At 37.0% G+C, this 26,011-nt stretch overlaps 1 protein-coding gene across 4 annotated transcripts in view; it reads right to left on the reverse strand.

Moving 5' to 3' along the window:
- The window catches only part of LOC127934255 (kin of IRRE-like protein 3), a 201,237-nt gene that overhangs the window by 33,690 nt on the left and 141,536 nt on the right, over nucleotides 1-26,011 (reverse strand). For all 4 annotated transcript variants that reach the window (XM_052531522.1, XM_052531520.1, XM_052531521.1 and 1 more), the window contains exons 4-6: nucleotides 21,125-21,282; nucleotides 13,210-13,360; nucleotides 924-1,029 (exon numbers count right to left, since the gene is read on the reverse strand). In XM_052531522.1, coding sequence (XP_052387482.1) covers nucleotides 924-1,029; nucleotides 13,210-13,360; nucleotides 21,125-21,282 — 415 coding nt within the window. The remainder of the gene's footprint in view (nucleotides 1-923; nucleotides 1,030-13,209; nucleotides 13,361-21,124; nucleotides 21,283-26,011) is intronic.

Genomic DNA, 26,011 nt, shown 5'->3' on the forward strand with positions numbered 1-26,011 from the left:
CTACAGCTTAAGCGCAGGGTATTGCTCCTGTCAATTATAATAAAGATTGTGGAAGTTGTATTGTCCTATCTTTTGCATATCCATTAGGACACAATAATGTGTTAGTGGAAGGAACAAGGTACCATTGCAATGAAACTTGACGTCTTGGAGTCAACACAATTGTGTAAATGTTTCTTGCCTTAAACTCAGCATGCTGATGTACCATTATTTCTGTGTAAATCACTCTTCATGTCTAACGCTCAGGTGTGTAAAAACAAAAAAAAAAGACAAGCCAATGCACCTTCATTCAGCTAAGGCCTGATGGGCAATCAAACACAGGCCTGTCTGATTCCGGTATCTGTCATTTCAAAAGCTAGAAACAACTTCGTTTGCCCCCTTACAAATGTATCACGGATCCGTTCCATACCTCAGTACATCAAGATCCACCGCTGTGCAATTCCCTTCACTATTGATTTCACTGCTCTTATTTTTCACCTCGTTTTAAAACCCACACCAAAAGCATGTTCTAACAAATCGCCTCGCTATTGGGCCTCCGCAAGGCCGGGGCTACATCTCACCGAAATAAATAACTTGTATTTCAACCTCATTCTCATCTGTTTGAAGAGGACAGGAAACATTGTTCTTGGATATTGGATTACGGTGTCAGATAGACACATCCCTGCTTTGATTTGAATGCCCAATGTGGCCCCGATCCTCATCTTGGCTTAGACATAGCAAACGGATGCCAGCAAAGATAGTGGATTTCAGCTTTGAGACGGCTCTAAAAATATTTGCAACTAAATTCCAGAGAGTTTTACAACACTGTGATGTGCCAGTCAGGTAAACAGTGTGAATTAGAGTTAGTTCTGTATAATCATCATCAGTGGACGCAGTTTTATAAAAGACCACCAGTATTGAACCATTTGCCATTTTTGGGGTCTTACTTGTATTGGGTGACAGGTGGATTAGCTTTGGCTGAGCAATGAAACTTCACCAGGTTTCCCTCCAGGACCGGTTGAGGCTCCACCGAGAGATTCACCAACGGCAAGTCTGCAAAAACACAAATGTAATTACAGAAACTAATAAGCAAACATTCATTTTTTCAGCATAAATATTTATTAATTTTAACCAATATGATAAAATTCGCTTCTGCTGTTATTTATGGGTTCAGGTAGGAGTGTCGGAAATAACTCAAAAGATGTACATTTGTTAAAAGCACTAACTAAAGAACTGCATGTCAACTAATGAGGGGTATATCTTTTTATCTTTGCAACTGAGGACTTGTTAGAACAATGGTTTAATCACAAAGCCTTCTAATACAATTAAAACAAAAATAACCCCACGTAATAGCATTTAAACTGGGATATCAATAACAAACAAAAAGATTATGCACAAATACCATAATACCTTTTTTCTTTTTCTTTTAATTAACTTGTTGCCTACTTCAACTGTTATTTTACCAAAGTACATAATATTAATGTGGAAAAGTGAAATAATACAATTTAGAGACTAAATGATTCATATGAGTCTACAGATCCAAGAGCTTCATCTAGGTAATTCATAATTAAATGAAGTTTTGGATTTCTGTGACTTAAGAAAGTCTACAACCATAAATTATTTATCTAAGAAAGTAAAACATAAATTAATACTTGATGAATAATTAAAGCAGGAAAAATCATCTATGCAGCAGACCTGAAAGTTTCCATTAAAGAAACTATTTTAGCATGTTTTAATTTGAAATAGCAGTAGATATTAAATGCAGTAGATATCTCTCATATGCATCTCATGCCAGGCCTAATTTTGCATTGCCCATGTGATGCACTGAGAACAACGACAGTATACAACAAAATCAGCATTACGGGTCTCCATGGGAGGCATCCACAGGGAGCAGATAAAGATAGAGGAGAGAGAGAAAAAGAGAAACCCAGTGCCAGTCATGCATTTAAGAGCCAGCTTTTCTACATTTATGTTTTCTCTGTCCTATTACACTCATTTAAGACTTATTTAGTCTGTGCTGGCACAGCTGTATTCAACAACACAGGTCAGCGGAGCAAAAGAAAGCAGGCCTGACTCAGCTGGGGAAGTGTGTTGGCGCATGTCTGCTCTGAAGTACAGTGTTTGCCCACAGGAGCACAGCTGGGCAGAGCAGCATCCCCAGCAGTGGGTGCAGGTGCTGCCCTTTCCCCATCTGCCTTTTTCGACCACACACACCTGTGTCAGGTTGTTTTTGGCGGAAAAACACCAACCGTCATTACTGAGCCCGCGGGACACACCGGCGCAACCATGGACAAACTGATTAGTGCTGAGTGCTGCCCGGTTACCAGCAGGTTATGTGTAAAGCGTTTACTCTGGCTAATTGGGCATGCAGGTAGGAGGATATCAGGTGCGGTTATTGGTTGATACATATTATAAAAGAGATACCCTACTGTATTGTATATGATATGGACATTTCTAAGGCCTCTAAATAACCAGCATGATCAAAACTTGACAAAATATACTACATGCTGACCGTCATCTGTCTGAAAGCTTTAGCCAGTAAAGAAGACCTTTGAGCATCATTATGAGATCTCATTTATTTACATTATAAGAGATCAGATTGTAATCTCACTTTCTGTCATAAGCAATTTCTTTAAATTACAGAATTTTGCTCGGTTTGGGCCTCTGTTCAAAACCTTTTTTTTTTTTCTTTTTTTTTTTTGCTCCATAAATTACCTCAGTTGTGTACTTCATCATAAGGTAAAAGCCTAATGTATAAAATATGAAACTCAAAAACAAAACAACAACAATAATAATAAAATATAAAACAACAACAACAACAATAATAATAATAATAATCATGATGATGATGATGATGATGATGATGGTTGCCATTGACTTCCACAGAACAAACAAAAACAAACAAACAAACAACCAAATAAATAATTAAATACAGGTGCATCTCAACACTTTAGAATGTTACGGAAAAGTTTATTTCAGTATTAACTCGTGTATTAAACAAATTCAATGCACACAGACTGGAGTAGTTCAAGTCTTTGGTTCTTTTAATTGTGATGATTTTGGCTCACATTTAACAAAAACCCACCAATTCACGATCTCAACAAATTAGAAAATGGTGACATGCCAATCAGCTAATCAACTCAAACACCTGCAAAGGTTTCCTGAGCCTTCAAAATGGTCTCGCGATGCACCTGTAAATAAAATAAAATAAAATAAAATAGTAAATGGCTACCGTTTACAGTTTGGTCACCAGCATTCTTCAAAAGAAAGAAACTCATACAGGTTTGCAACAACTTGAGGGTGAATTAATGAATATGTTTTTTGAGTGAACTATCCCTTTAGGAAGACTCAATTCTTGTAATAAGGTCGCTGTACGGAAAAGCCTTTGGTGACCCATTATTTCTTTACTATTTTTGATGTGAACATTCATTTCGGCCTTAGCTGTTTTGAAGCACATCATGATTGCCTTTGATGTTAGTTCAAGTCTTTTGAGAGTGATCCTTGAGGGAGACGGAAGCCATAAAAAGTGTTGTCTACTTATGACAAAACTGAAGAGTGACACTGACTTTCTTAATGAAATAAGCATTTTAGATGAACATTTGTCCCTGACTGACAAGCGCCTCTTAAAGGCCCGGGCTCCAGAGGCAGGCTGGCAGGAGCTTGCCAAGACTCCCCACGACCCCTGAATCCATGGACAGACAGTGTCTTAATAAAGAAGTCTGTTTGTCACTTTGATGTATAAATGCATGAGTCGCTCCGGCCTGAGCAAAATGCGATTAATCAGCTTCATCAGCGGAGAGAGCACGAAGGTTTGAAACACTTCTGAAACAATAACGGCCCCTAAACAATGGGGTTGGAGGAGAGAAGCTATCTAAAAAAACAAAAAAAGGTTTGGGGTGGGGGGTGGATAGTGGTGAGATGACAGCTTTTGATCGGAAGTTCAAAGCGAAGAGCAGATGGCGGTTTTGAACAATCGGCCAACTTCCCCAGAGTTGTGAGGAAGGGGCCAAAGAAATGGCTTCTCTGTCTTTCTTAAAGCTTGATTTCCATTCTCCCCGGGTCATTGTGGCCAGCTGTTCTCGGTGAGGAAGAGAGAGCTGATGGCCTCGTATCAGCGGGAGGAGGGTGATTTAATCTCTTTATAACTGGACTGAATCTGTGCCACAGTGTGGGTCTCACGTCAACTTTTGCACTGTCTGCCAACACGGTTCATGCGACTATATTAAGGCCCTTTTTCGATGACTTTATTTGGTGACAAAGTTAACAGTTCCTGGCAGACATTTTCAATTTAAGTAATGTAGAAAGTCACACACAAAATATAATGACTCATGACTTAAGCTTCTTTATGTACCACTAATTTACTGTATGTTGTAAAAATCCCCCTGCAGTCACAATTTTATGCCTTCAAACTCATCTCTGTTAATAAAAAAAAAAAAAAAAGTTTCTTCCCATTAAAATACTGTCTTAATATCTTTAACTGACTTCAACATAATTCTACACCCTTACCTCATTAAGTACAGAATACCCGGATTCATGAATATGCAAATTAGCCCCTGCCTCCAATAAATCACACCAGCTCAGACTACCTGCTCCACTTTTACTCAGTTAACTTTATTAAATGCTACATAGTGGCACATTGCAATATTAAATGAATTCATCCATATTTGTTTGAACCAGAAACTGATTCCAAAGAAGAAGAAATGGGGAGAGCGAATTACATGTTGTCCTCTACATGTCCATGCATCAGACTAATTATATGTAACATAACTGATATCATTATCATTTGCCTTGACTACATTATCAAACAGCTAATAATATATTGCTAATGTTACACAAATCATGTTCTTGTTCCCCATCTCATACAGCTCCCTTCTAATAATCACCATCTTTAGGTAGAAACTCTTCTCTAATAACATGGAAAGCCAAGCTTCACTGTTTGAGATGGTAGGAGACCAGTAGGTTTACTGTATATTGTGTTTTACAGTACAACAAAGATAAAATAAACACTACAGTATACTCGAGAATCACCACAGACAATCATGGAATCTGAGTCAAATATACAGTCCAGAGTGAAAATATACATATAAACAGTCCAAACATAATGAGCAGCAGATTAAAAATCATAAAACCATCATTGTCCCTCGTGATCAACTGTTTCGAACCGTTTCTTGAATACCACAGAACCCAGACAAATGCAAACTCCAGGACCCCAAATGGAAAAGTATTGATATACTATGCAGTACTCCATCTCACTTCATAAGGGTTACAATGATGTTGTGTTTTTGGTCTAATGATTTGCGTCTGTGCAGTGAATTTAAACATTTTGCCCTATGGAACTATCTATCAAACTCTGTAAAGGAATACTGTATTACTAAAGCATATATTCCTTAACACATCATGTGTTATTCCCTTCACTAATCTAATTATAGCCCATCTGTGCATCCTATCCATCAAGATAAAAAAAAGAGAAAAAAAAAAGAATGAAGCTGAAGTAGATGCAGTGAAGTTCTGTTCTGGCTTCTTTGCATGTGAAATAAGATACATGGCTTTGCAGGAGCAGTAGTTTTTTTTTCCACCAAGGCCATTTCCATATGAAGGTTTTTATTATTTATTTATTTATTTTCTCAGTTTAGGCTCTTAAATAAATGCTCACTTTGATTTCCTGTTAAATTTCAAATTTAGATGCTAATTCGCTTAACCTCGTGTCAAATTATCCTAGTGGGGCTTATGTTTGGCAACATTTCTGAAGTCAATCTAATTCTTGCATTAAATGAATACTGGGAAATAAAGGCAGGGGAATGCACTGAACTAGACAAGTTTAAGCGGTGAACTAATGCAGTGGATAATGTTTGGACTCGTCTCATTTAGGCCCCATTTTGACCGACCCCATTTTGACCCCATTTTAATTACTTTTGTTGCCAATGACATTATCACATTGAAACAAGTGGTCAATTAGCGCACTCTCAATCAGTCCCTCCAGAAAAACGGGATTATGCGATCGCCTGATTAATGCATAATCAGCCAAAGTACGCATATTTATGCAGGGTTGCATTTTTTCAAATACACCGCTCTTTTGCCGCATAAATTGACGATTTCAGAAAGCAAAATATGTGGGGCTAGCATGATTTCATAATCTCTGTATTTAAGTTGAAAAATGTTGCGTTCACTTCACACAAGTAAAGCGCCATTTTCCCCCTATTGCCATGGGAACCTTATGAAGTGACGTAATTACGTGACGTGAACATCATCATCTGCAAACCTGAAACCAGGGGAAACTTGAAGCGCGCAAATCATTATTATTTGCCAACAAAAATAAACGCAAAAGAATGCGCAAAGCAGTTTTGCGATTTGTTACATGACGTTGGAGCCAAATTTTATTGCGATAACTTGCGAAAACTGTGGTTTGATGAAATAGAGAAAAAAAGGTGATTCCCCCAACACCCCTTTCTCACTAGGCTACTAACACTGTTGTAGTTTCATTCAGAAGTTGATGCAACTTTACAGTTGTAAAATTGCACTTTTTTGTTACAGTACCAACAACTTACAATTGTAATTATATTAGAAGTATGTAAAACAATTTACGTAGCAGTAAGAGATTTTTCTCTCATTTTCATCCAGTGGAGTAGTAAGTGTCTTTCATATGCAGAGATGTATAGTAACGAAGTAGAACTACTTCACTACTGTACTTAAGTACCAAAAGGCGGTATCTGTACTTTACTAGAGTATTATTTTTTTCTCCTACTTCCACTTTTACTTCGGTACATGTTTTCGCTGAGTTTAATACTTTTACTCCGATATTTTTTTATGTGCTGCATCGTTACTCGTTACAATTATAATAATGTTACGAATCATTCCATTACAAACCACTGCCAGAACTGTAGATGGCAGGTTTGATGAAGCTGGCACATCATTGAGCGAATCAAGCGATTAAGAAGACTGCGCATGCTGACTGAACTGCTGTGAAGAGAGAAACGAACACCGAGCCGAGCCAGATAATGACTCGTTCACGAGTCAAGAACCGGTTGCATCGGTTCTCGGATGACCAGTAACGTTAGTTCTTTTTGACAGTTCGATTCAATAAACCAGTTGAAGAAAACAGTTCCCCGATTCTTTTGCGCTCGATGCAATGGCTTCATTGGCGTTGACTGCACCTGGGCTCATAACATTAACACAGAATCAGTTCAGAATCAATCACCAAAAGAATCAGTTCGGTTCAGACGCTCTGTGTGTCGGTTTGCTTCACGCTAAATCACACATGCGCAGTATCATCAGCTCCCCGGTTCACGAATCGGACACGTCTGACAGAAACGGTTCTTGACTCGTGAACGAGTCATTATCTGGCTCGGCTCGGTGTTCATCTTCAATTCTCTCTTCACAGCAGTTCAGTCAGTGTACTGTTTGAGTCAATGAATTACTCCGGGATATTGGTTTGTTTTAACTCAGAGGGAGTGTCAGACACATTAAACAAGTTAACAGCTTAATTAATGCGTATTGGAGACGCAAACTTTTTAAAACGATTCAGTTCGATTTGGTGAACTGTTTCAAAAAGATCCGGTTACATCGAATGATTCGTTCGCGAACCAGATATCACAAACTGCTTTGTTTTTAAGTGTCTTACAACAGACACGGAAGAGAAGACAATGCTGAATAAAGTCGTAGTTTTTGCTATTTTTGGACCAAAATGTATTTTCGATGCTTCAAAAAAATCTAAATGACCCTCTGATGTCTTACAGGTTTGAAACAACATGAGGGTAAGTTATTAATGACATCATTTTGCAAATTGGGCTAACCCTAGTAACCGTTTTTTGTTTACAAGAAGTTACAGTCAAAGGAATTGTGATTGTCCTTTAGGTTAATCATTTGAAATAGTAAAAACAATATGTTCAAACTTTTGACTACTTTCTTTAATAGCTACATAACACAATACTTCTACTTTTACTTTCAGTACTTGAGTAGTACATTTTAAAATAGACTACTTGCAATACTTAAGTACAAAACATGTTGAATACTTTAGTACTTCTACTTAAGTGTGGTGCTTAAAGAGCACTTCAACTTCTACTCAAGTCACTTTTTTGATAGAGCACTTGTACTTTTACTCAAGTATGGGTCTCTAGTACTTTATACATCTCTGTTCATTTGGCTAAAGTAAAACTAAAGTAATGTCTTTGTCCAGTATTCTAATATTTGACTTCTTACCTCCTTCCTTTAAGGTTCTAATCTTAACCTTCCACTCCCTTAAATTACTCTTGCTATGGCCGAGTCTAGGCACTGCACTGCTGTCCCTGCATATACATTGTTTATTGTGATTTTCAGGGAATATGGAAAATATGTTTACCTATATTTGTTTATTTTCCTAGAAAAGCCAAAAGAGGTAACTTCATTAAGTGATTCAATTCTTTTAATTTCTGTGCTCAACTATTCCTACATTTCTTTGCTATATAGCTGGTGAAAAAAAGAATGGATTGGGATGAGTTACTACTTCAAGCGAGATCTTAAAGTGCACATCTCAGGCCTATTTTCAGCCCATGGGAGAGGAGTTGTTAATAACAGTAAAGTGACTACAACATGATGATTGTAGTACATACTGTACAAATTACATTATACTACACTTGTGAAATGAAGTACACTTTAGTATAATATGTCTGGACAATAAATAAATAAATAATAATAAAAACAAATACAATAAGAAAAGACAAGGCAGGAAGTGTTTTAGAACTGTGAAGCTTTGGCAGTGTTAATCCGATCCAGAATTTTAATTATTATTATTATTATTTTTGACATATTCCATGTTCAGATATTTATACAACAACATATTCTGAAATGAACATGTTGTGAAAATTATTAAAAACAATACTGGAGATGGCGGGCAACTTACTATCATACTATTAATCAAAATAAATATCACTTGATTTTAAACTGTTTATAATAAACTGTGCTTTCGTCTCTCTTTTTGAGAAATGATCAAATATGTCAAATATGTGGGATTAAAATTTGGAATATGTTTTATTTTCCCAAAAGTCTGGCACTACTTTTGGCACAATACAGCCCAACAACTGTAATATAAATACACAATATGCCATATTAAACTGAAATGTAAACTTGCAAAAAAAATATTACTACCCCCCCCCCCCCCAACAGATTACTAGCAGTTTTACCACACTAGTGAGTAATCAGGTCTGATTTGACCTCATCTGCAAAGCATGCTGGCTAACCACAAAATATATAAGATGCTAACCAACCAAACCTTAGTATCTTGGTCCAAACTAATAGAAGTAGGGGACTTTACTTTGGAAACTTGTTTTTTAGAAGATAAATAAATAAATAAAAAGCTGTCATGAATCTCTTGATGGTGCAGGCTGATAGGCTCTAACTCAATCTGATATAATCATAATCACATAGCACAGCTATTTTTTTTTCCTCCTCTCCTCACATCACCAGCCATTGAGCTTGTTGCTCAACATTCAAATACTTGGCTAGTGTTTGCTGTAGCAGTTACAGCGATTCAGAAACCCTCCATCATCCCCAGCTCCACCTGTATAAATCTGTCAACTTTATGTATCTTATACATGGGAGTTATTTCATATATGTTGTATGTGCAGCAGCAGTAGTTCCTCCGATCTATTCCGCCAATACCAAACACATTAACATTGACATGTATATTACCATTTAAATCTCCTTCAGAGTTGTCATGACAGGACTATCGTTTCTGTGTTCACAAACTGTAAGTTCACTTCACCCTTAAACATATTCATTATTGAACAGGTGAGGGAATGCATGCAAGATCACACTTTCCTATGTAATTACACATTGGTTTCATTTATTCATATTAAAAGCTTAAATAGTTTACACTGGAAAGATCTCAGTTAGTTTAACGGTTCTGTGTTGCTGTTCTCTTTACCCTGAATAATCTGCGCTGTTTATCAGCAGACAGCTGTCCTTCATCAATATTAACTGATTTGCATGACTGCACAGCCCCCCCTGTGGCCTGGAGGATGCGCCGATGGAAACACTCGTACTTATACACATTGGGTTTGCATCCTTAGCTTCATCCCACCTGCCGATGCCGCCATAACTTATTCATTAAACACCTGCTAGTGTTTGATCCTCAGAGGGAGAGCTTGCCGTCATCGCTTACCATTCACCGTCTCTATTTGTTCCCTTCTTCTGAGTTCATGTCTCATGCTTTGCAGAGCTCCAGCTCAGGAGGGTGATTTAAATGTATCCCACTCAGACGAGTATTCATTTAGTCATTCAAAATCGGACTAGGCCTCAAATGCATGTAATTCTGAAAACCTCATTATCCTCTTTGCATGGCTCCCATTCCACATTCACCTGCCTCTCACCTAGGGATGTTCCTTTCAGCCATGCAGAATTTTGCAACATGATTGCTCATCTCTGTGATACATTTGAAATATTTCCATCTTTCCATGGAGAGATGGTGAGAGTGGGGTAATGAAATTAGAGAGCACAGAGACTTGGCAAATTTGTCTGCACTGTGGCTGAGTTCAATTACAGTAGGTCTGATTTCTCGCGTGGTTTAATTAAAACGCAGACGGTGGAATGGGGAGCAGATCTGAACAGCAGTGGAGTGGTTAATGTCTCTACACGTCTACAGAGCATTTGGAGTAGAGCGAGTAGGAGACATAGAAATGAGGGGAGGGAATGTAATACATTTATAAAACAGTCAGTCCTAATATTTCTTACAACTGAATGTTTCACTGTTTCACTGTTTTATTTTTTTTATTTTTTATTTTTTTTGTATCTTTGTCTTTGTTCATACTCTGTTGCTTGGTGATGTTACAATATAGTCTGCAATGCGAAACAAATAAGATAAGAAAATTACATTCTAAAAATAGGCTTTATTATCATTAAATGTCTATTTATCTATCTCTCTACCTATCTATCTATGAATCTTATTTTTGCATATTTTGCATATATATATATATAATGCAAAAACACTACTACTGCTGCTATTCTAAAGATGCTATATCTGCTATAAAAGCAGATACAAAAAAGCATAACAAAGACATCAAAGCAACATTTAACCTGGTGCAACACTAACAAATGTTAATCAACTTTAATGTCTGCTCTGCTCCATAGCGCCTCACCCTGCACTACAAAGTGCTTCTTATGTCATGCATAAAGTGCTGTGGAGCACAATGGAGCTGTCACTAGTAATGGGTCTCTAAATAGCATGTTCTGCTTTGTTAGTCATAGTTAACATTATTGATGAGGCTTCAAGGCTTTAAGCAATGCAAGTAGAAAGGTATTGTTCCCTGAAACCTCTAAAGAAGAGATTTCCTCTAAACGACCAGACAAAAAAAAAAAAAAAAAAAAAGAAAAAAAATCAAAAAACAACATTGTGTAGTTGAGATGTGAACAATTTAAAGTAAATGTGATATATGTATTTGTTTTATTATTTATTTAAATTAATTAATTTAAATTAATTTATTATTATTATTATTATTATTATTATTATTATTATTATTATTATTATTATTATTATTATTATTATTATTATTATCATTATTAATTTATTTTTGAAGCAGAATATTTAAAGTTTTTATAATATAACTTTTAATATTTGGTTTTATCTATTTCAAACTAATTAGAGTTAAACATTTCAAGGGTGACCAGAAGCAACATTGCGGTGACCTTTTGTGCATTATAATTTTGTGTTGTGGGCAATACCAGAACATTTGTATTAATTGCAAGATGATTTGCAAATGTATGGGATTTTCACAACACAAATAATGGCTCATCTTAATATCACACTCAGATACAGCCAATCAACATTAATTACAGTTGTGTATAAAGTACCTGAAAGTCATACTCAAGTAAAAGTAATGATATCAGAAAATGACTTTGGAAGAAGTTGGTGTCACCATTTAGAATATTACTTGAGTAAAAGTCTCAAATTATGTGATATTTATTGTCCTTAAGTATGAAAAAATATTTTTTTTAATCTTAAACGTACTTAAGCATTGAAAGTAAAAGTACAAGTAAATTCAAAATGAAAAAGAAGTAAATAAATAAATAAATATAATGTATTAACATGCTTGGATACAGCACTCTGTGAACAGCCAGCTTCTTTGGCAATGGATGTTTTTGTCTTATCCTCCTTGTGAAGGGTCTCAATGTTTGTCTTCTGGACAACTCTCAGATCAGCAGTCTTCCCCATGATTGTGTAGCCCAGTGAACCAAACTGAGAGACCTTTTTGATGGCTCAGGAAACATTTGCGGGTGTTTGAGTTGATTAGCTGATCGGCATGTCACCATATTTTAATTTGTTGAGATGTGAACTTGTGGGTTTTTGTTAAATTTGAGCCAAAATCATCACAATTAAAAGAACCAAAGACTTGAACTACTCCAGTCTGTGTGCATTGGATTTATTTATTACACAAGTTTCCCATTTTAAGTTGAATTACTGAAATAAATGAACTTTTCCATGACATTCTAATTTATTGAGAGCCACCTGTGTGTGTGTGTGTAATATATATATATATATATATATATATATATATATATATATATATATATATATATATATTAATGTCCAATCATAAAAATAATCACTTCATCCGGTACTTAGTGTCTTTCATTCCAACATAAGAAAACATTTCTGGAATTTGCTTCTGAAATAGCATGCACTGTATTTACACAATTTCTGTATCTCAGAGGGAACATGCTTCCATGTAAACGGCATATACAGATGCATAAAAAGGCATGTTTGCACATGAGCAAAGGTGTATTTTTAGGAGTCTAACTTGCAAATGACAGATCACTGATTTCTCAAACCTGCTTTCCTACAGTCTGGGTTCTTCGGACTATTTTGTAGTAAGTAACCAATATACTTCGGGGAAATGTATCGGAGTAAAAGTATACATTTTAATTAGAAAATGTAGTGGAGTAAGAGTAAAAGTTGGCTGAAATGTAAAAACTACAGATACTCCCAAAATACTTTTAAGTATTAAAAAATAAGTATTTTTACATTTTACAATTACATTACACCACTGATTAATAATGAGAATCCAGCAGACAATTCTCCCTTTAATACAGTAAATGTAAGTGTTCTTATATTAGTACCACAATGTATTCAGTAGTTTTGATTCAGTGAAATGCAAACATGACTCAAAAAGAAAGAGTAAGAAAAATGCTGATTTTGTGCAAGTAAAAAAAAAAAAAAAAAAAAAAAAAAAAAAAAAAACAAATTCTGAGTTAGGCATCACTTACGTTGGATGTCTATAGTGACACTGGTCTCTTTCCCATTGGGCACAGCCTTGTTGGACGCCCGACAGAAGATGATCTGTCCAGTTTCAATGTTGGAGGCTGATATGTAGAGGTTGCTTACAGTGCTCTCCCTTCGCCCATCTCGAAGAATAGCCTAAAGCAAGAGAATAAAGTAGGGTTATGTACAGTTCAACTGTTTTATTTAATTGTATGTAATTGATTTTTTTTTTATTTTTTTTTTTTAAGGAAATAATGATATATACAATGTATTGTAATTAACAAAATAAACATGCTATAATAACAAAATATAATCTAATCTAATAAATAATTATACTATTATTACCACAACAACAACTACTACTACTACTAATAATAATAATGATAATAACAAATGCATTAATTAAATAATTTAAATTAATAAGACATTAATAAAAAATAAAAAATAGATACTCTGGCTATGGATGTTATTCTATGGAAATTAAAAGAAAAGCAAAACTGGTGAATCTTTCAGTTGCAGTCATGGGTATTGAGGTTGAAAGACACAAAAGAACATAATTCAAAATCAGTCCCAAGGCTGGCATTCCAAAAAAAAAAAAAAAAATCACTTTTTCCCCCTGCTGCCCACAGGTAATGGAGACAAAGAGTCAGGTCATGGTCTCTCTGCATATGGACCAATTGTCTTTGGGAGAAAACAGCATGTTTTGGGGCTCTTTTTTGCAGTTTGAGAGTGAAGCTTTGGTGTGTGGCATGGCATGCACCACAGAGGAATCGATCTTCTTTTCCAGTGGTCATAGTCTGTGCTAGGCCTTGTACAGCTCCATCTGGAAGCGCTCGACAGAATCCACACTCTCTGCCATGCAGCAATCACTCACAGAGAGGCAGAGAGAAAGAGAGATGCTAACCAGCATGGCCAACACAACAGTCACCCACCAGAATAAACTGGCCTTCCCATCAGGCATTCTCCCTGGCTCACCTTAGAGATGCACTATGATACTCACTAGTTCTTCATCTCTTACTTTGTCTTTCCATTTAATTCTCCTTTCCATCGACTTTTAAAGCTGCTGCTATCAAGATCAGGGTTTGTCTAATTAGCATCTTGCACTAGATGTGTGACCCCATACAGCAAACATATATGAATAAATACATATACATGCTGTTCAAAACAAATCTATAATACAAGCTAAAAACATGTTGTAAACAGCACAGCTTGAGTTTCCTGGCCCCAAAATCTAATAAACAAAATATATATAAAAAAAACAAACATACTACTACTACTAATACTACTACTACTACTAATAATATATAAATAATAGCTATATTTGTGTATTTGTAAATACGGTAATATATATATATATATTGTGAGTAATGACATTTTATTTGAGAAAAAGCTCGCTTTAAAATCTTTCGAAAAGATGCTTTTATAAATTTGAGAACAACATACTGTATGCTATGTTTTTGGGATGTAAACCCTGTTTTTGCCACTGAAATCTATCTATGTACATTGTTCACTTAATTTCCAGCATGTCAAAGTGTTCCAGTAAAATGTCCCTTCAGCCAAACCCCCACAGCAGCCCGTGGCCTTTTAACGTCAGCAGCGCTAACTTGTGTGGGTGGCCAGTCAAGACCCTATCTGTGTTTCTAGAAGACCATGTATTAATGTCATCAGCTCTCCCAATGAATCTAGAAGAATAATGTTATTTTGATTCATATTAGTCACTCGCTAATAATTAGTCACGCCATTGCACAGGCCAGTGATAGGGAGCTTGCTAATAGTAGTAATTACTTGTTGTTGTTTTTTCTTGCTTTTTTTGCCACCGATCTGAAAATATAGAAATGAAACCTCACACTTACCACCTCACCAACAGAGAGGAACAAGAAAAAGAAAGTAAACAATTATGTGCGAAACAATTAAGGAGGATAAAACAGAGAGGGGCATATATATATAAAACACCCAGAGAATGTGTTATTATATGTGCCATAAAGAACTTGAAAAAGAACCCCTTCTCACCTTTCTCACAACTGAAAAAAGTGCCCTTCGGAGTGTGATATCCAGTTTGAAATGCATCAAATGTTTTAACTTAGCAGCCATTTTTAATTTGAAGGTGGTGCTCAGGTAGGATCACACTTGGTAAGATTGTGAATATTTTTATTTTATTATATATAAGCTTAACATGATATAAAGACATTGTATCTGCATCCCATTGAAATGCATTTGTTTACTCTGTATGTCTATTCTGCATGCATATATATGAGATTGTACCAACAACATTAAATCTTACCAGTAGTATTAGCAAAAGCAAACATGAGTTAAACACACATTTGCTGAAGGAACCATGCTATATTAGCTTGCTTTTTTAGCTCTTTTATCGTGACTCGTGTTTTACAGGCTTGTACCTGAGCCCTTTACATCACAAGTGCAATGCTGTACCGGGTACACTACTGAGCAAGTTTACTATCTCAGAAAATCAATACTTATAGAGCTGGATATAAGTTTACAAATCATGCACTATGTTGAACGTGTTTTGCAACATTCTACTCAAAAATAAGTCTATATTAATCAATAATCTGCCCTTATAATCATAACTTGTGAGACAAGGAATACAAATTGCTATGGGTTTACTGCCACTAGTGTTTATGTCAGTTGGAAACTCCAGTGAATTGTATGTAAAAGTACATTATTAGATTGGCACAAAAATGTAGGCAGAAGCACATTTTTAATGAGCTTATGTTTGCATAAATACTTATGAAAATGTAAAAAAAAAAATAATAATAATAATAATAATAATAATTCCTTGGTAGACTGATAGTATTGCATTGTCAAAGTGATTCTACTGAAAGGGTTTCACCAAATGTAGGCCATTCCATACTGTACTACATATTGTGTTTGTCAGAGAGGCGAGCAGTGAAGGCTGTTGCTCAGCAGACTAGGTGCTCATCTCACCAGCTGAAAGACACAAGCTGTGAGCCGCTGGATGTGTCAATGTAATATCCCGCCTGACACACTCCGGATTGTTTCCCTCATTGCTCAGGGCCTGTGTGAAGTCATTAATCTTGAATGGGGCCTGAAACAGCCAAGGACTCAACACTTAACCAGGACCGGGACCAAAATAGCTCCAAATTACAAATAGATAATTTCTGGAGGTGCAGCCTGGAGCGTGTCAGCTCTCTCTACAGGCAGTGAAGGCTGGGAATCATGAGTGGAGAATACAGCTTAAGAATGAGGCCTGAGACGGAATTAGAAATGTCAAAACTAGACGTGTGTTTTAAGGCACAATGCCTCAGCTGTATGTGCAAGTCAGATAGGCCTGTCCCTTGTCAAATGTCAGAATCAGAAAATAAAGTGTCTGCGTTAGCCTCATCTAGCAGTTTGCTCAGTTTAAAGGTTAGCACATGTCAGTAAACATCCTTTTGAAGTGTGCAGACAAAAATTGTATGAAATTAAGGTTGACGCCTGGGAAAAAAAGTGGCAGCAATTTGCTGATTAGACCTCAAGGCGCACTGATACTAATAATTTAGGCAACATTAGCATGTTTTCGCAAAGTCCCATAACGTGTTTTTAAACGCAGGCCGTCGCTGGAAGGTGTTTCGAATCAGCTGTAATAATTGAGGACCAGCATGGCCACACGTTTCGCCACCTATTACCACGTATTAATTTCACTATGAGAGAGATAAGTGTTCTGCGGCTTTGTTTTCCCATCGCTCTCAAAAAGAGTGTAAAGTTCTGTCTTTGTTCCTGGGGTTAAAAGCCATTCTTTGATTAACTAATTTAATCCTGCACCTCAAGTTCTGATTAATTTCCACCATTTTACGGTGCAATTAATTAGATGCCTTTTTACTTCTTTCCTCTCCCATTTTTAATTTCAGTAGCAAAACCGCAAGAAGGTTAATTAAGAGGGGGGTGCTGAGGGGAGGGGGTAGAAGTGAAGGGGTGGAGGCAGACTGATGCTTCGAGCATTAACAGAAGAGGCTAAATTTGGCAAAGAAAAGCGTGAAGGCGACAGTGAAGCTCTTGAGTCTGCGGAGCTGCACCACATGCTACCTGCTTCGGCAGCGTTAAACGATTAGCTAGTTTCAGTTTGACGCTAAAGTTAATTAGAATATCTGAAATATTGAAATATTCTCTCATGGTGGGCATTACTATTTAAAAGCCTACACTAATTATACATAAATTAAAGCAGGGATGAATTCATGGGGGTAAAATACAATTTGAGAAACAGATGAGAAGGGAAAGTGGATGTTTTGAGGAGTTACATTTAGCTGACGCTTTTATCCAAAGTGACTTACAATTGCTATATATCTCAGAGGTTGCACACCTCTGGAGCAACTAGGGCTTAAGTGTCTTGCTCAGGGATACATTGGTGTCTCACAGTGGATTCGAACCTGGGTCTCTCACAGCATGTGTCTTATCCACTGCGCCAACACAACCCAGTTGTGGAGGAGGAGGGAAAAAAAAAACTGTGCAAGTGAACATCATACAGAGAAAATGGGTACTAGAAAATAAGTATATTTGTCTTTAAAATAGTTGATTGTTTTGGTTAGCTATGTTAGCAATGATATTTTCTTTACCAAAAAATATATTTTCTTTTCTTTAAAGTGGCAAGATGGAAACCACTATTTTCTGTTTCAAACTTTCACATAGCATATGCAGGTTATAATAACAAAAAAATCAAACCCATGTTTTGATTTTCAAAGATTTATTATAAAATTGTATAACTGCCCACCCCCCCAATGCAATAAATCCATGATACTTTTTTTTTTCTTCAAATTAAGTAAATTCATTTAATCAAATTTAAATTTATTTTCATATTGAAAAACATGAAAACATGACCTAATAACTCTAGCATAAAATAAAATAAAAAAATGTACTTTTCAATACTGAACAAATATAATATTGTTTTTGGCAGAAACTCACTTAAAAAAAAAAAAAAAAAAAATATTCGCGCTTTGGAACCAAACTCTTCATTTGGACTCCCAAAATGAGCCACATCACTATAGAAAGTCCTTTAAAAACTCTCTTTGACCGCTCTGAAATTCATTTCAAAATTCTACTGCACCATCAGTGTTTTACTGCAGCTGTTTAGGTAATGACATTCAGAGGCCAATAGAAAACACTACACCTCAGCAATGGAAGAATGACACATTAGTTATTTGAATCTATAAGGATCTCCGATAGCAGAAATGCCAGTCCAGCAGAAAGACATATTCACTGCATACTTCATACAGACTTTGGCCTTCATTTGTCCCGATTATGAGCCTGATAAAGGGGGAGTGTGAGAGTGTGTCTGCCTTTCCCATTCTCCATTATTCAGACCTAGTGATTGTGGCTTAATTGACTGCATTGCTTTGCTTTTAAATAGCATGAACAGAGACATTAGGAAGCTCAACTGCCAATATCCATCACAATGTCCTGTCCCTAACACCCATCACCATGCTAACTGAAAACAGGTGGGGGGGGGGGGTCCTCATCTTTCTATTATCAGCACACTTCCTTTAACAAGTGTGCTGATGGGCAGTACGACATTCAGTTACACCTGCTAAATCAATGGTGTTTATCTGCTCTTTAGAAACAGCCAATAATTAGATCAGATAGAGGGAGGCGTAGCCGAGAAGATCTTATTCATACGGCTTTGCTTATTACTCGGTCGCTGTGATTTTGCCAAGTAGACATGTTCCAGGATCAACATTATTATCCAAAAATATAAACTCAACCAAATCCTTGGCCCTAAATCTAACCATACCCATAATTTGTTCCTAAAATCAGTGGGAAATGATGGATGATTAACAAGAATGCAAAAGCAGCCTAAAACAGATATTTCTTCAAAAGTTAAATCTAAATTCTGATTGGTTGATTGGAATGTTGTTCCAGGATTGACAAGTTGAATCAGGAAATGTTTGAACTTGGTGAAATCACGCTCAACCTTATTACCTGGCCACTGCTTTCTACCTCAGATTGAACCCAGTAGAAGATCATATTGGCAAGATGAAATGAAATAAGAGTTTTTGATTGCATTAAAACATAATTATGACACATGGATTTGGGCTAGATCACATATAAACACAAACAGACATCAACTTAATATAGGGGAGGGAAACCTTTAGGAAAACAATAAGACTTTTTAAAGGAACAAATACAATTAATTTGGGAGAAAACAATATGGCTTTGCCTTTTCTTGCCATCTGTTTGTTTGTGTTGACACATTTTGAAGCGTAAGGAGGAAAAACATGTCTCTGTCATTTCAGTTAGAGGCAGGATTTCCAGGGATTTTCTTCCAATCAAATAGAGCTAAGGGCTAAAGAGAATGAGTGCAGATGGTGCAAACAATCATGACCACAGATGGCTCTCACGATGAGTGGGATACCTGCATACCATATTATTTTGGCTAAAAAAAAAAGTTTAAAAGCATTTTTGGCAGGCTCCTAGAAAAATAACATTGGACATTTTTAATATTGCCATTCGATAACTGCATAAAAACCTTTTATTTGCTATTAAAGTGAAATTACTGAACCTAAATGTTGGATCCTAATAAAAAAAAAAAAAAAAAAAGTCATTTAAAAGAAAAAGTTTCAGAAAAAAATATCAGACGGATTAAAGAGCTTTTTGTTGTGTCTCAATACACACACACACACACACACACACACACACACACACACACACACACACACACACACACACACACACACACACTTTAAGTACAAAGGCATACCTTTTGAAAAGGTGCTGCCTCAGTGACAGCTTTTGTACCTTTTTATTATTATTATTATTATTTTTTTTTTTGAGAGTGTACAGGGGTTAGTCAAAAAATATATATATATATCTTGGAAATATGCACCATTTCTTCATGAATGTTTTATCAAAGTTTACTTTATTATAATAAGCTTGCAAGCTGTGTTGCATTCAAAAAAACATCTGAATAATCTCTAGCTGAATGTTCTCACTCTTCTCTTAACAACTATCCATAGTGGTTTGATAATATTCAAGTCAGGTGTTTTGCCTTGACAGAGCAGATGTTGAAGATCATCTCTGTGCTCCAACTGTCCAGGTGTTATAATCATGACACCATTTAGCATTGGTGTCTGTGATTAAAGATTCAGCAATTGCAACTCTTTCAGAGATGTCGGCTTTGTGAAGTTCTCCCTGGTCAGTTTTTGCGGAAACAGGATCTTCAAAGCGAATATTGAGGTTTGCTGCCACTTTGCTGCGTTAGTTCTGTGTTGTACTCAGTGTTTGATGGTCAAAATATAACACTTTTGGTTTTCACCCACCGTAGACTGTCTTGCAATGCTCTGTGTCCTAATTGTAACAGTCTACAGATGCTCCTGCCAAATGGGCTCCCATGATATGCCCTTTTTGGACGTCTGACAAATCACTTTTCACACAATGCAATATTTATTTTTATTTTTTCCCTTTATTTTTCACTGTTGCCTACATAAATGATACATAAGCCATGTTCCTGTATCTACTGTATCTTTTGTGGATCATGGAACAACATTCCTGTCCGAAAACATAGACCTAACCCTATCCTGAAACCTAACATTATCCATAATATCTATACAAGTATATCATTGAAATCAGAAGGATACAATATCTGATTAACAAGGGTATTGAAGCATCTAATCCTGGTTGTCAGCCTTAAACTAAAATTTCCTGTAAACTTAACCCAGTTCTGATTGGTCGATTAGAATATTGTTCCAGGATCAACAAGAATGTTGTTCCAGGAACATGTTGTACTTGGTGAAATCACATTCACCATGAATGTATTAACCCCTATAATAATGGGTGTGTATGCTATATAAATCCTTGCACCTTTCAGGGGCTAGTGTAATATACTGTCATACTTACACAATGAAGTGGCTAGTGGGACACCAATAGATATAAATTTCAACTGATCATGATTAGTACATATTCCTCAAACCTTACCTTAGAGTACTTGGCTCCATTCAGCACCTCTCCATTTCGGATCCAGATGATCGAGGCAGCAGGTTTGGCATTGTCTGCATGACATGTTAGATTGAGGGGGTCACCCGCTCTCAGGCTCACCACGGGCCCTCCGATGATAACGGGGTCATCAGGTGGAACTACACAAAACAGAAAAGGAAAATAATGTTGGGAGATCTGCCAAGATACCAAAGGCTGCACTCAAAATTCTGAGATTTCAATATGAACTCGTGCTACATTATAAACCTCTGAGCTGCAAGATTTTCCTCTGAGAAACACTAGACTTACAATACGTCCAAAACTTAGCAAGTCACTGCCAGTGCCTGTCCATTTAAATTTGGATAATTTCATATCATCTTCACAGGGAGAAAAAAAAAAATAAATAAAAAAAAAAAAAACATTGCAATTGGAAACCAACTTCTAGCATTTTACATTATTCTGAACATTGTGGGCTGAGCATCAAGGAGCAAGGCTTGATCATAGTTGAGTTATTTAATTTGATCTGCACTTATAGAGTGTCATCATCGCAGTGTGAGTTGGAGCGAGGAGCAGCCGAATGTTCACATGAAATGGGCATAATAATACGAGTGAGAACTGAGGGGGCATAGAGGCAATCTAAGAGCAGCCAGGAGACATTGTGTGAGGGCTGTTAAGACCAGCAGAAAAACAAGTGCATGAATGGCACTGATCACTCTTTCAGTTTGACACACACCCAAACCCAATAATCCTGCATTATATTCAAACTCCAGTGAATTATTGATTGGACCGCATGCTCATTACTGAACAGATCTGGGGCAAGAGAAAATCAAACTTAGTAAGCAGCTGGTGGAGAGAAGTTGAGAGCGATAGAAAGAGAAAAGGACACAATGAGGGGAGGCACGGCAAAGAGAAAGATAATTACAGTCAAGGGGATGTTCAGAATTGTTCATCACTGAGGTCTTTAATTAGCCTAAAAAAAAAAGAAAGCCGTTCAATCTTTACTTACACTGTTGAAAATATTAAATGAGTACATTACGCTGTGCACAAACAATATAAATTATTCCCACAGATGGAATTTTAAAGATCTGCAAGTACAGAAAACTTTTGGAAAACAATAAAGCCATGTGCACAATGGATTTTTATATACTTCTATAGGTTTGAGCCACAAAGGCAAGGTTTCTATCCAACTTGTAAGAATAATTTAGGGAATATTTTATATCAAACATAATCCAAAACTCGTCCCTTATGAGATAATTGGTGCAAGCCAGAAATGGAAGTTGTAGAGACTCGGGAAGCTGTGGAGACTCTTAAAGGGTTAGTTCACCCAAATAGCAAAATGATTGTCATTAATAACTTACCCTCATGTTGTTCCAAACCTGTAAGACCCCTATTTATCTTTGGAACACAGTTTAAGATATAAATTGAATGCGATTTTCATGCACATCTCATCAGTAAAGATGCTCCTGTAATCAGAAGTATATCTCCAGCACCTGCGTTCAGATCAGGGTTGCCAGGTTTTCACAACAAATCCTGCCCAGTTGCTTCTTAAAACTAGTCCAATCGCGTTTCCGGGAGGTTCCCCGATAAAAATTGTTTCCCGGGGTTAAAATATACATTTTTTGGAAGGGTTTCCCTGGTAAAATTCACATTTTAGATGCTAAATATCACGTTATTGGTATTGGGGTCGCTTCAAACCTTCAAACAAAAATATATAAAAATATATATTTATATACAGGAGGTCCATGACTCTTTCATGAGGATGGTTATTTTCACATAATAGTCCATTTTAAATGCAGCCAGTTACACTGGCAACAAAATGAATGGAATTTCTGAGGTAGATGTCCTTGATAGGACGGGAGATTTATTTTAATGTATATACTGTAAGGGCATTCAGATCAAGTGACTTTTTTATTAGACACTTTCTCAGTGTGGCTGGTCATAGCAGAGCAGGGCAAATATGAAGAAAATAGTTTCATTTTTTTTTTTTTTTCACTAAATTATATCAGCTAAATCACAGCTCCAACTGACTACCTTTAGTCGCAAAAAATGATAGAGATAGATGATTCTTTTTCTGGTAGATTTTGTAATGAATTTAATATCAGCCAATTACTAAAAGAAGGATTGTCCACCTCAAAAGAGATTATTTGAGCTCCTAATATGAAACCAGAAATATTATACATTTAAAAGAGAGCTTTGGGTACCAAGACAAGTTGGTGAGCCTGTATTTATCTTCACAGACCTCAGCGTCCCTCGGCTGTACACTGTTCATCTGCTATAGGCCTGTCACTACTAATGGCTCAGCCCATGCACTACAAATGGCACTGATCATTAAAGGAAGGAGTTGTTATTTCGAGCCGAGGTGTTGAGGCTTTGTCAGACATTCCCTATCTAATTTCAGCTCTCCCAGACACTCTTAGTCTGACAGCCATACAAAGGGCAACCCTGTAGCAATGCAAGCTATCATCATTACCGGCCTGTTTGCAAACTCTGCATCCCCTAATGGCTCCAAATTGGCTCTCATGAGTGGGTCAGCAGCAAGGAATTAATCGCTCCCTTTTAATTACTGGCCAGTGGGCTGCAATTCTTCCACCTTCCACTTGGCTGGCAAAACCTTAATCCATAATTATGTTTTCATATCATGCAATGATTGTCTGTTAACACTCTCTCAGTTGCTTTCACAGTTTGAATGAATTCTACTTAATTTAATCACCACCATTTCTTTCCAAAACTCAACTAACTTTCTTTCTTTGAAACCAGAAAAATTTAGTAATTTTACAGACTTTCCTTTGTGCCCGAAAATGTATGCTGTTCAGCTGCAATTATGACAAAAAAAGCTAAGTAAAAACATGTAAAACTAGTAAATATGACATGGTCTTCTGAGCCATACAACAGAGAAACAAACACATATTATGTCAATTTGTTGATGTAAAATGTTGCAGCGTATGCACTGTAAGAGATCCTCAGCAAAAAACGACCTAAATGACGTTCTTTCCACTTCACAAATCTTCTGCATGGCTTGAGAAGTTTTGTATGTTATGAAAGTGATTTTTGCAGCAAGCAGCTTTTTTGCTTCCATTTACTGTCATTGAATGGGAAATTGGGGGAAGTCGTGGCCTAATGGTTAGAGAGTCGGTCTCCCAATCGAAAGGTTGTGGGTTCGAGTCTCGGGCCGGCAGGAATTGTGGGTGGAGGGAGTGCATGAACAGCTCTCTCTCCACCTTCAATACCACGACTTAGGTGCCCTTGAGCAAGGCATCGAACCCCCAACTGCTCCCCGGGCGCCGCAGCATAAATGGCTGCCCACTGCTCCGGGTGTGTGCTCACAGTGTGTGTGTGTGTGTTCACTGCTCTGTGTGTGTGCTTCGGATGGGTTAAATGCAGAGCACAAATTCTGAGTATGGGTTAAATGCAGAGCACAAATTCTGAGTATGGGTCACCATACTTGGCTGAATGTCACTTCACTTTCACTTTCATTCAATCTTGTTTTTGTATAGAATGCTTTCTGTAGTTTTTCGACAGTGCCAAGGCATGTGAAGTGAGTGTTCAATGAAGAGCTAAAATATCACTGAACAGAGGAGCAATTTAACAGTGAAAGTGTTATATCATATATGTACAAGTACAGTGTATAAAGGACAGTATATAAGGTCTGCTGGGTCTGGCATATTTTCAAAAACCTTTATTAAATAATAAAAAAATAAAAAGACAAGACAAGGCCAGATCTTGCAAGAGCTGGCTCAAGGTGACAAGACTCTTAACTTGTAACATGTGACTGAAAAAACAAACAAACAATAAATTACATGCAGGCAAATGGATTTGCAATTAACCAAATGGACTGAAACATTGGACCAATAACTTGGGACCTTGAATTCCAGCAACAAGCTTTTTAAATCAACTGGATGGGCGATGTTTCAGTTCCAGGAGCTAAAAGGAAGGATGTGAGAGAGATGTATTTTATTCTCCAGAGTGGGTTTGATGCTATAGTAATTGCAGGGGTGGAAATCTTACAGTGGGCTTCTACAGCAGTGGCTTCACAGGCTGAGTTATTGACATCAAAAACAAGATTGGAAGAGTGAGTTGATATAGCCTGTAATCCAGCCACAGCCAGAAGAGTAGGGTCTTCTAGGGTGGGGGGATGGGGGGAAACAATCTGTTGGGAACCGAATGGGTGAGGTGGTGTTTTGCCTCCAATGACATGTCTGGAACAACAATGAGGCCCGTCTGTTTCAGCAGCGGCTCCCGTCACCTGCTCACGCGGCTGCGATAGCAAAAAAGAAAGTAGAGAATGTGCAATCGAAAACATGCCAGGAAAGGTGACAAGTGACATACGTAGCTCACTGGCCCAAATCAAAGCTTCCTTCACAGCTCTGTCGCTAATGTGTTGCTTTGCAGGAGGCAGAATTCGATTGTAAACACTCACTGATCCATATTCTCTCTCCATTTCTTTCACTTCTATCCATTTGGCAGGGGCTGTACATGTATGGTTTCAACGGTTCGACACATGAGTGATGCCCGGCCAGATAGCCACAGTTATAGCAAAATGGAGTCAGGGGTTGGGAAACCAAAGGTGATGGAAATAAAATAAGATTTGCCTTTGAATAAGCATCAAAGTGTGCCGGAAATAGAGGTGCTGGGGCACTGGCGGTGAGCAGGGTTTTGGTGTGACCGCTACAAGAAGACTCATTTTGTTTGTCATGGTCTCTGACTACACAGTTGGTTGGAAAAGAAAACGTTGTGTGATGCGGTTTAGGTCCTCTAGTTGAAGAGGCATGATGGGGTCAGATTGTGAATATATGGTGGCTGGAAGCTGGTGAAGTGTTTATAATGGTGTGGAGTTGACAATGAAGCAGTCAAAATACCCATCACTATAAGGTGAACTTTGGAATAGGCTGA

This window comes from Carassius gibelio, chromosome A18, assembly GCF_023724105.1.
Source record: "Carassius gibelio isolate Cgi1373 ecotype wild population from Czech Republic chromosome A18, carGib1.2-hapl.c, whole genome shotgun sequence".
Lineage (NCBI taxonomy): Eukaryota > Metazoa > Chordata > Actinopteri > Cypriniformes > Cyprinidae > Carassius > Carassius gibelio.